The 11596-nt window shown below is 56.4% G+C and overlaps 1 protein-coding gene across 1 annotated transcript in view; it reads left to right on the forward strand.

The window, feature by feature from the left end:
* SNRNP200 (small nuclear ribonucleoprotein U5 subunit 200) overlaps window positions 1–11073 on the forward strand; it is a 42779-nt gene extending 31706 nt beyond the window's left edge. The window contains exons 30-45 of the mRNA XM_014311191.2: window positions 510–774; window positions 1291–1518; window positions 1997–2188; window positions 2493–2671; window positions 3191–3342; window positions 3851–3959; window positions 4319–4427; window positions 4863–5052; window positions 5749–5913; window positions 6193–6314; window positions 6626–6769; window positions 7591–7767; window positions 8186–8346; window positions 9155–9236; window positions 9407–9499; window positions 10510–11073. Coding sequence (XP_014166666.1) covers window positions 510–774; window positions 1291–1518; window positions 1997–2188; window positions 2493–2671; window positions 3191–3342; window positions 3851–3959; window positions 4319–4427; window positions 4863–5052; window positions 5749–5913; window positions 6193–6314; window positions 6626–6769; window positions 7591–7767; window positions 8186–8346; window positions 9155–9236; window positions 9407–9499; window positions 10510–10653 — 2512 coding nt within the window. The 3' untranslated portion in view covers window positions 10654–11073. The remainder of the gene's footprint in view (window positions 1–509; window positions 775–1290; window positions 1519–1996; window positions 2189–2492; window positions 2672–3190; window positions 3343–3850; window positions 3960–4318; window positions 4428–4862; window positions 5053–5748; window positions 5914–6192; window positions 6315–6625; window positions 6770–7590; window positions 7768–8185; window positions 8347–9154; window positions 9237–9406; window positions 9500–10509) is intronic.
* The last annotated feature ends 523 nt before the right edge of the window (window positions 11074–11596 follow it).

The following is an 11596-nucleotide window of genomic DNA, read 5'->3' on the forward strand; positions in this document are numbered from 1 at the left end:
GGGGCTGCCGGGCCCTCATCCCGCCGGGATTTACCGGGATTTGGTGGTTTTGGCTGGAATTTTTTGGGGGGGGATAGGGAATCGTGGGGAGGTTGGGATTTTTGATGGGTTTGGTGGGTTCTGGAGGTTGTGGTTGATCCTTCTGCTTATTCTACATGGATTTCACCTGTCCCCAGAGTTTTGGGATCTATGGATGATTCACTATTCCCAGTTTTGGGATCCATGGTTAATCCTGTATTCCCAAAATTTTGGGATCCATGGTTTATCCCCTGTTCCCTGAGTTTTTGGATATGTGGTTTATTCTGTCCCAGAGTTTTGGGATCCATGGTTTATCCCCTCTCCCAGAGTTTTGGGATCCAAGGTTTATCCCCTCTCCCAGAGTTTTGGGATCCATGGATTATCCCTTCTCCCAGAGTTTTGGGATCCATGCTTTATCCTGTCCCAGAGTTTTGGGATCTGTGGTTTACCCCCTCTCCCTAAATTTTGGGAACCATGGTTTATCCCTAAAGACATTCCCCAGATCTCCTCTCCCTCCGGCTGGATCCTCACCCCATTCCCAATTTTTTTTTTTTTTTCCCCCCCATACCCCACGGGGACGCCCCCGTTTGCCCAGTGTTCAACACGGTGTACAACAGCGACGACAACGTCTTCGTGGGCGCGCCCACGGGCAGCGGCAAAACCATCTGCGCCGAGTTCGCCATCCTGCGCATGCTCCTGCAGAACTCCGAGGGCCGCTGCGTCTACATCACCCCCATGGAGGCCCTGGCCGAGCAGGTGGGCCCCGGGAATTCCCCGGAGAAGGGAGTTGTCCCACCTTCACCCCTCGATCCTTCGGGATCCGCTCGGGGTTTGCCCGTCCCGCTGCTTCCGGGGGCGGGTTACGGGGGGATTTGGGAATTGCTTCAGTTTGGGGGGAGTTTGGAAGGAATTGCCCAATTTTGAGGGGCATTTGGAGGGAATTGCCCCAATTTGGTGGGAAGTGCCCAAATTTGAGGGGCATTTGGAGGGAATTGCCCCATTTTGGTGGGAAGCGTCCCATTTTGAGAGGAATTTGGAGGGAATTGCCCCAGTTTTGGGATAAGACTGGTCTGGTGGGAATTCCCAGGAATTTGGCAGGAATTGCCCCAGTTTGAGGGGAATTTGGCGGGAATGGCCCCAATTTGAGAGGAATTTGAGAGGAATTTGGTGGGAATCACCCCAGTTTCAGGGATTACACCACCTCTCCTGTACGAATTCTGGATAAATCCGTTTGGAACCTCCCGGATTCAAGGCCAATTCCCGTTTCCCCAGGTTTTCATGGATTGGTACGAGAAGTTCCAGGAGCGCCTCAACAAGAAGGTGGTGCTGCTCACGGGGGAGACCAGCACGGACCTGAAGCTGCTGGGAAAAGGGAACATCATCATCAGCACCCCGGAGAAGTGGGATATCCTCTCCCGCCGCTGGAAGCAGCGCAAGAACGTCCAGAACGTCAACCTGTTCATCGTGGATGAAGTGCACCTGATCGGGGGCGAGAACGGGGTGAGAGTCCTGGGAATGGGGTGGGGATGGGTCCAGCCCAAAATGGGAGGTTCCCAGGGGATTTTGACTTGTTTCGGAGAAGGTTTTCCTGGTGGGAATTGATCTGATGGGATGCGAGGTGTCCATGCCGTGGGAAGGTCAGAAGGTGTTTCCATGGGGTGTCCGGGATGGATCTCAGCCAGGAACTGTCCTGATCTCACTGTTGAGCCCATTTCTGATCCTGCTCCTGATCCCGTTCCTGATCCTGCTCCTGCTCCATCTGTATCTCTCAGGAAGCTCAGGAGGGGTTCCCATGGATTCTCCTGGATGGACCTCACTCCGATCCCATTCCCAATCCCATTTATCCTCCACAGCCCATGCTGGAGGTGATCTGCTCGCGCATGCACTACATCAGGAGGGGTTTCCGTGGGTTCTCTTGGCTGGATCTCATCCTGATCCCGTTCCCAATCCCATTCCTGATCCCGTTTTTCCCCCACAGCCCGTGCTGGAGGTGATCTGCTCGCGCATGCGCTACATCTCGTCGCAGATCGAGCGGCCGATCCGCATCGTGGCGCTGAGCTCGTCGCTGTCCAACGCCAAGGACGTGGCGCACTGGCTGGGCTGCAGCGCCACCGCCACCTTCAACTTCCACCCCAACGTGCGCCCCGTGCCCCTGGAGCTGCACATCCAGGTAGGGGCGGGATTCTTGGAAAAATCCCTTGGGATCGTGGGGAATTCTTGGCCATGATCCCTTGGGCTTTTTGGTAATCCTTGGCCATGATCCATTGGGATTGTTGGTCATTCTTGGCCATGATCCCTTGGGATTGTTGGTCATTCTTGGCCGTGATCCATTGGGATTGAGATTGGGATTGGCCATTGATCACCAATCCAAGGATCAATCATTTCCGTGCCGGAATTATGCGAATTTTCCAGGATTTCCCACCAGTTTGGCAGGGAATCCTTTGGGATCCATCTGGATTTGGGGTTTTTGGCAGGGTTTCAACATCAGCCACACGCAGACGCGGCTGCTGTCCATGGCCAAGCCCGTGTACCACGCCGTGATGAAGCACTCGCCCAAAAAACCCGTCCTGGTCTTCGTCCCGTCCCGCAAACAGACCCGGCTCACGGCCATCAACATCCTGACCACCTGCGCCTCTGACGTCCAGCGCCACAGGTGGCACCTGGGGGACACCTGGGGACACCACAGGATGGGCTGTGGGGCTGGAGAACGTCCAGGGATGGGGAGTTCCTGAGGGAGATGGGAACAAGGACAACGGGGGGACACCACAGAGGATGGGATGTGGGGTTGGAGAAGGTCCAGGGTTGGGTTATGGGATTGGAGGTGGAGTTGGGGAATTTCTGAGGGATCTGGGATGGGTTATGGGGTTGGAGAATGTCCAGGGGTGGGATATGGGGTTGGAGGTGGAGATGGGGAATTCCTGAGGGAGCAGAGAGGACTTGGCCTGGAGAAGAGGGGGATCATGGGGTGGGATTGGATGGAATGGGATTGGGACTGGGATTTGAATCAGTGGGATTAAGGGGATGGGATCAAAGGGGGCAATGGGTCAAAGGGATGGGATGGGATGAGATTCATAGGATTGATGGGATGGGATGAGATGGGGATTGATGGGATGGAATTCATGGGATGGGATGGGTGATCCTAAAGTCTGACCAACTCCCGGATACCCGCCAGGTTCCTGCACTGTGCTGAGAAGGACCTGGTGCCGTACCTGGAGAAGCTGAGCGACCCCACGCTGAAGGAGACGCTGGTGAACGGGGTCGGGTACCTGCACGAGGGGCTCACGGCCATGGAGCGGCGCGTGGTGGAGCAGCTCTTCAGCTCCGGTCAGGGCACAGCGGGGTCGGATCGGGGTGGGGTGGAATTGATCTTGGGGATGGGATGGATGCGATGGGATAGAGATTGGGGTTGGAATCAGGATTGGGATTGGGATGGGATGAGATTGATTTTGGGGTCGGGATTGATGGGATGGATGGGATAGAGATTGGGGTTGGAATTGGGATTGGGATGGGATAGAGATTGGGGTTGGGATGAGGATTGGGATTTGGATGGGGTGGGATTGATTTTGGGGCTGGGATTGATGGGATGGATGGGATAGGATGGGAAGGGATTAAGATTAGGATTGGGATCGGGATTGGGTTGGAATGAGATTGATCTTGGGGTTGAGATGGAATGGGATGGTTGAGTAGGATGGGAAGGGATAGAGACTGGGATCGGGATCAGAGATTGGGATTGGATGAATCTCCACCTCGCACCCCCAGAAATTCCGGGATCTTCCCACCCCGTCCCGGGATCTCTGTCCCCCCTGACCCCAGGTGCCCTCCCTGTCCCCAGGAGCCGTGCAGGTGATGGTGGCCTCGCGCAGCCTCTGCTGGGGCATGAACATCTCGGCCCACCTGGTGATCATCATGGACACGCAGTACTACAACGGCAAGATCCACGCGTGAGCACGTCCTCGATCCCTCACCGTGGGGTGGGATTGGCATGGGATCCATGGGAGGGATGGGATGGGGTGGGATTGGGATTGGATTGAGATTGGGATGGTGTGGGATGGGATTGATGGGATGGGATGGGGTGGAATGGGATGAAATCATAGGGATCACAGAGATCAGTGAGATGGGATAGGATGAATGGGATTGGGATTGGGATCCCAGGTGGGACAGAATGGATGGAATTGGGATTGGGATTAGGTTTGGGATCCCAGATGGGATAGGATGGATGGGATTGGGATCCCAGATGGGATAGGATGGATGGCATTGGGATTGGGATCCCTGGGGCGCTGCTGACGCCCTGGCCCTGCAGGTACGTGGATTACCCCATCTACGACGTGCTGCAGATGGTCGGCCACGCCAACCGCCCGCTGCAGGATGACGAGGGGCGCTGCGTCATCATGTGCCAGGGCTCCAAGAAGGTGGGGCATGGATCTGGGGGCATTCCCGGGATTCCAGCCGGGGTTGGCCTCCTCCCGATGGTGGATGAACCTCACCAGGGTTGGGGTGGGGATTGGGGTGGGATGGGGTCAATGGGATGGGATGGGATGGGATGGGATGGGATGGGATGGGATGGGATGGGATGGGATGGGATGGGATGGGATCAACAGGGTTAATGGGCTGAGGTGGAATGGGATCCATGAGATCAGTGGGACGGGATGGAAATGATGGGATGGGTTGGGATCCATAGGATGAATGGAATGGAATGGAATGGAATAGGATCCAAACCCTCACTAGAGTTGAGATCACCATGGGGACAATCCAAACCCTCCCAGAGCACCACAGTGAGCATTCCTACACTATTTTTGGGATGAAATCTTGAATTCTTTCCCTTTTCCTGCCCCATCCTGCCACAGGATTTCTTTAAGAAGTTCCTGTACGAGCCTCTTCCAGTGGAGTCTCACCTGGACCACTGCATGCACGACCACTTCAACGCCGAGATCGTCACCAAGACCATCGAGAACAAGCAGGACGCCGTGGACTACCTGACCTGGACCTTCCTGTACCGCAGGATGACCCAGAACCCCAACTACTACAACCTGCAAGGTGGGAATGGGGTCTGTGTGCCAGCAGGGAGCTCCTGCAGCCTGGGAACGGTTCCTGGGAATGTCCTGGGGTGGTAACGGTGCTGGCAAGCCCGTCCTGTCCCATCATTTCCCATCCCATCCCATCCCATGGATCCCATCCTATCCCATCCCTCCATTATCCCATTATCCCATATTCTCATTATCCTGTTACCCGTTATCCCGTTATCCTATTACCCCATTGCATTACCCCATTTTATTATCCCATTGTCTCATCCCATTATCCCATGATCCCTTTATCTCATCACATCCCACCCCATCCAAATCCTATCCCATCCCATTATCCCATTGCGTCTCACCCCACCCCATCCACCCCAATCCTGTCCATCCCAATCCCATCATTCCCATCCATCCCAATCCCATCCCATCCATCCCAATCCCATCATTTCCATCCCAATCCCATCATTCCCATCCATCCCAATCCCATCCATCCCATTCCCATCCATCCCAATCCCATCATTTCCATCCCAATCCCATCATTCCCATCCATCCCAATCCCATCATTTCCATCCCAATCCCATCATTCCCATCCACCCCAATCCCATCATTCCCATCCACCCCAATCCCATCATTCCCATCCATCCCAATCCCATCCATCCCAATCCCATCATTCCCATCCCGATCCCATCATTGCCGTGACCCCCCGATCCCGCCGCAGGCGTGTCCCACCGGCACCTGTCGGATCACCTGTCGGAGCTGGTGGAGCAGACCCTCAGCGACCTGGAGCAGTCCAAGTGCATCAGCATCGAGGACGAGATGGACGTGGCGCCGCTCAACCTGGGCATGATCGCCGCCTACTACTACATCAACTACACCACCATAGGTGCCCCAGAACCCCGGGATTCCGCCCTTTTCCCAAAAAACTCCATGGGTTTGGGGATTTGAAACCAAAAAATCCATGGAGTCGGGAATTTCCCTCAAAAAAATCCATGGGTTTGGGTGTTTCCCTCAAAAACTCCCAATTTTGGTGTGTTGTCCCAAAAAATCCCTATTTGTTAATTTTCATTCCAGAAAAATCCCTAGCTTTGGGTTTTCCCCCCACATTCCCAATTGTTTTGTATTTTCTCCCCAAAATTCCCAATTTTTGTGTGTTTTCCCCCAGAACTGTTCAGCATGTCCCTCAACGCCAAGACCAAGGTGCGGGGGCTGCTGGAGATCATCTCCAACGCCGCCGAGTACGAGAACATCCCCATCCGGCACCACGAGGACAACCTGCTGCGCCAGGTGCGGGATCATTGGGGTCAATGGGATCCATGGGGTCAGTGGGATCATTGGGATCATTGGGATCCGTGGAATAGAGTCAATGGGATCACTGGGATCCATGGGATGGGGTCAATGGGAATGATGGGATGTAATGGGATCTATGGGGTTGGGATGGAATGGGATGAGATGGGATTTGCACTCAACAATCCCAACCCCATTAATTCCGCAGTCCCAAAACCTCTCGCCCTCCTCCACCCCGGGGATGAAGCTGGTTTTGGGGTCAAGCACCAATTTGGGGGTTGGGCACTAAAGGGTTTCTCCTCCACCCCCAGCTGTCCCAGAAGGTGCCCCACAAACTGACCAACCCCAAATTCAACGACCCCCACGTGAAGACCAACCTGCTGCTGCAGGCCCACCTGTCCCGCATGCAGCTGAGCGCGGAGCTGCAGTCGGACACCGAGGAGATCCTCAGCAAGGTGGGAGCCCAGACCCCAAAACCCCGCTCGGGGCACGGGGAACGCAGCTAAGGGTTCTTGGGGTGAGGAGCTGGAGAGATCCCCCATCCGTCATGGGAAAACGGGCTGGATTTGGGGTGGGGTGGGATTTATGGCTGAGGAAAGCGGGGCGGGATAATGAGGTTCTTCAGGGATTGCTCCATCCCATGGGGGCAGTTCTCCAGAACTGATCCATCCCATGGGGGCAGTTCTCCAGAATTGATCCATCCCATGGGGGCAGTTCTCCAGGGATTGCCCCATATGGCCACTCTTCTGTGGGGTCAGTTCTGCAGGAACTGCTCCAGCCTGGGTCCATCCCGTGAGGTCCCCATCCCTGGCTGTCACTGACCATCCCTGTCCATCCCTGTCCATCCCTGTCCATCCCTGACCATCACTGACCATCCCTGACCATCCGTGTCCATCCCTGACCATCACTGACCATCCCTGACCATCCGTGTCCATCCCTGACCATCCCTGTCCATCCCTGTCCATCCCTGTCCATCCCTGACCATCACTGACCATCCCTGACCATCCGTGTCCATCCCTGACCATCACTGACCATCCCTGTACATCCCTGTCCATCCCTGTCCATCCCTGACCATCCGTGTCCATCCCTGACCATTCCTGACCACCCCTGTCCATCCCTGACCACCCCTGTCCATCCCTGACCATCCCTGTCCATCCGTGTCCATCTGTCCAGGCCATCCGGCTGATCCGGGCCTGCGTGGACGTGCTGTCCAGCAATGGGTGGCTGTGTCCATGTCCCTGTCCTTGTCACTGACCATCTGTGTCCATCTGTCCAGGCCATCCGGCTGATCCAGGCCTGCGTGGACGTGCTGTCCAGCAATGGGTGGCTCAGCCCGGCGCTGGCCGCCATGGAGCTGGCCCAGATGGTCACCCAGGCCATGTGGTCCAAGGACTCGTACCTGAAGCAGCTGCCCCACTTCACCTCCGAGCACATCAAACGCTGCACGGACAAGGTACGGCCTGGGGACACCTGGGGACACCTTGGGACACAGGAGACACCTTGGGGACACTCTGGGGACACCTAAGGGACATCCAGGCGACACCCAAAGGACATTTTGGGGACACCTTGGGGATACCAAAGGGACATCCAAGGAACACTTTAAGGACACTTTGGGGACATTTTTGGGACACTTGTGGGCGACTTAGGGGACACCTTGGGACCAAGGGCACACCCAAGGGAGCACCTTGGGACCCAGGGGATGCCTTGGGGACACCCAGGGGGCACCCAAGGGAGACCTTGGGGACACTTTGGGGATACCCAGGGGACATCCAAAGGGCACCCAAGGGACACCCAAAAGGCAGCCAAAGGACACTTTGGGGATATCCAAGGGACACTTTGGGGACACCTTGGGCCGACTGTGGGCACTGCAGGGCGTGGAGAGCGTGTTTGACATCATGGAGATGGAGGACGAGGAGCGCACGGCGCTGCTGCAGCTGCCCGAGGCGCAGATCGCCGACGTGGCGCGCTTCTGCAACCGCTACCCCAACATCGAGCTGTCCTACGAGGTGGGCGACAGGGACAGCATCCGCAGGTGAGACCGGGCTCAGCGGGGCCATCGGGGTCATTGGGATGGGATTGGGGTCATTTGGATGGGATTGGGGTCATTGGAGTCCTTGGGATCATTGGGGTGGTTCTTCAACTGCTACCCCGACATTGAGCTGTCCCATGAGGTGGGGGACAGGGACAGCATCCGCAGGTGAGACCAGGCTCAGCGGGGCCATTGGGATTGGGGCCATTGGGATCATTGGGGATGGGATTGGGGTCGTCGGGATTGTTGGGATCATGGCAATGGAGATGGTTCTTCATCCGCTACCCCAATATGGGGCTGTCCTACGAGGTGGGGGACAGGGACAGCATCCACAGGTGACACCGGGGTCAGCGGGGCCATCGGGGTCATTGGGATGGGATTGGGGTCATTGAGATCCTTGGGATCATTGGGATGGGATCATGGAGATGGTTCTGCAACCATGGATGGTACCCCAACATGGAGCTGTCCCATGAGGTGGGGGACAGGGACAGCATCCACAGGTTTGTATGGGGTCATCAGGGTTGTGACTGGGGTCATTGGGATTGTTGGGGTCATGGAGATGGAGATGGTTCTTCAACCGCTACCCCAACATGGGGGACAGGGACAGCATCCACAGGTCTGCATGGGGTTGGGATCATCGGGATCGCGATTGGGGTCGGGATCATGGTGTGAGCCCGCTGTTGCTGATCCCATTGTGTGTCCCCAGTGGTGGCCCTGTGGTGGTGCTGGGATGGGATTGGGTTTGGAGTTTGGGGTGGGATCAGGGTGGGGTTTGGGGTTTGTGGTCACTGATCCCGTTCTCTGTCCCCAGTGGTGGCCCCGTGGTGGTGCTGGTGCAGCTGGAGCGTGAGGAGGAGGTCACCGGGCCGGTCATCGCCCCTCTGTTCCCACAGGTACCGCAGGGTCGGGATCCCATCCATCCCAATCCCATCCATCCCAGTGATGTCCCCAATGTCCCTGATGTCCCCACAGAAGCGTGAGGAGGGCTGGTGGGTGGGGATGGGGGTGGCACTGCGGTGACAGTGTCCCTGATGTCCCCGATGTCCCCTTGATGTCCCCACAGAAGCGTGAGGAGGGCTGGTGGGTGGTGATCGGTGACTCCAAGTCCAACAGCCTCATCTCCATCAAACGCCTGACGCTGCAGCAGAAGGCCAAGGTGACACTGGGGTGACACTGGGGGGGGTGACATGAGTGACACCGTGGTGGTGACACTACGGTGGCACAGGGTGGGTGCCACGGGCTGGGTGACACTGCGTGACACCGGGCTGGGTCCCACCGAGGTGCCACGGGCTGGGTGACCCTGGGTGACACCGGGCTGGCTCACAGAGGGGCTATGGGGTCACACCGAGGTGCCATGGGCTGGGGGACCCCAGGTGACCCATGGTGCTGTCCCTGTCCCCAGGTGAAGCTGGACTGGGTCACACTGAGGTGCCACAGGCTAGGTGACCCCAGGTGACCCCTGGTGCTGTCCCTGTCCCCAGGTGAAGCTGGACTGGGTCACACTGAGGTGCCACAGGCTAGGTGACCCCAGGTGACCCCTGGTGCTGTCCCTGTCCCCAGGTGAAGCTGGACTGGGTCACACTGAGGTGCCACAGGCTAGGTGACCCCAGGTGACCCCTGGTGCTGTCCCTGTCCCCAGGTGAAGCTGGACTGGGTCACACTGAGGTGCCACAGGCTAGGTGACCCCAGGTGACCCCTGGTGCTGTCCCTGTCCCCAGGTGAAGCTGGACTGGGTCACACTGAGGTGCCACAGGCTAGGTGACCCCAGGTGACCCCTGGTGCTGTCCCTGTCCCCAGGTGAAGCTGGACTGGGTCACACTGAGGTGCCACAGGCTAGGTGACCCCAGGTGACCCCTGGTGCTGTCCCTGTCCCCAGGTGAAGCTGGACTGGGTCACACTGAGGTGCCACAGGCTAGGTGACCCCAGGTGACCCCTGGTGCTGTCCCTGTCCCCAGGTGAAGCTGGACTGGGTCACACTGAGGTGCCACAGGCTGGGTGACACCGGGCTGGGTCCCACCGAGGTGCCACGGGCTGGGTGACCCTGGGTGACACCTGGCTGGGTCACACCGAGGTGTTATGGGGTCACACTGAGGTGCTATGGGGTCACACCATGGTGCCACAGGCTGGGTGGCCCCGTGTGACCCACGGTGCTGTCCCTGTCCCCAGGTGAAGCTGGACTTCGTGGCACCGGCGGCGGGCACCCAGCACTACACGCTGTTCTTCATGAGCGACGCCTACATGGGCTGCGACCAGGAGTACAAATTCAGCGTGGACGTCAAGGAGGCCGAGAGCGACTCCGACTCCGACTGAGCCCCAAACTGAGCCCCTCGGGATCCTAAAAACCCATCAGGATCCCAAACGGCCCAGAGAAAACTCTCCCAATTCCAAAATATCCCACAGAATTCCAAAATATCCCACAGAATCCTAAAACGGCCCAGAGAATCCTAAAAAATCCCTCGGGATCCCAAATGTCCCTCAGGATCTTAAAAATCCCTCAGAATCCCAAAATTATCCCAGTAAAATCCCACAGAATCCCAAAATATCCCAGAGAATCCCAAAATATCCCAGCAAAATCCCACCCAAATACTGTAAAATACCAGAAAATCCCAGCAACAATCCCAGAAAATCCCCCAGATCCCCGTCCTGCGCTCCCGTCGGGTTTTAGGGTTTGGATGTTTTGTACAGAGTTTTTTGTTTTAGGTTGGAATAAATTTTGGGATGCGACTCAGACTCGGTGCTGGACCCCAAATTCCCAGATCCCAAACCCCTGGATCCCAAATTCCGCAATCCCAAAATCGTGGATCCCGAATTTCCTTATTTCTGGAGGACACGGGAAGGTCCTGGAAGTTCCTGGGGACGTTTTTTTCCCACTTTATTCCCACTTTATTTGGGAAAATTCCCAGATTTTTTCCCACTTTATTCCCTTTTTTGGGGGGGCAGTTCCCAGGTTTATTCCTGGTGTTTCTGGGCCAATTCCATTTATTTTTCCCATTTTATTCCCAGTGCTTTTAGAACAATTCCCAAATTTATTCCCAATATTTTCAGGACCAATCCTCAGGTTTTTTTCCCAGTTTATTTCCAGTGCTTCTGGGACAACCCCCAGAGTTTTTTGTTTCCCAGTTTATTTCTGGCTTTTCCCCATCCATTCCCAAAGTTTTCCTGGGACTTTTCCTGGAATTTTCCCCCCATTTCCCTGCCCACAGCCACACATTTTAGGCTTTTTAGGATCTTGCACTTGACTTTTTTTTTTTTT

This window comes from Geospiza fortis, unplaced genomic scaffold, assembly GCF_000277835.1.
Source record: "Geospiza fortis unplaced genomic scaffold, GeoFor_1.0 scaffold855, whole genome shotgun sequence".
Lineage (NCBI taxonomy): Eukaryota > Metazoa > Chordata > Aves > Passeriformes > Thraupidae > Geospiza > Geospiza fortis.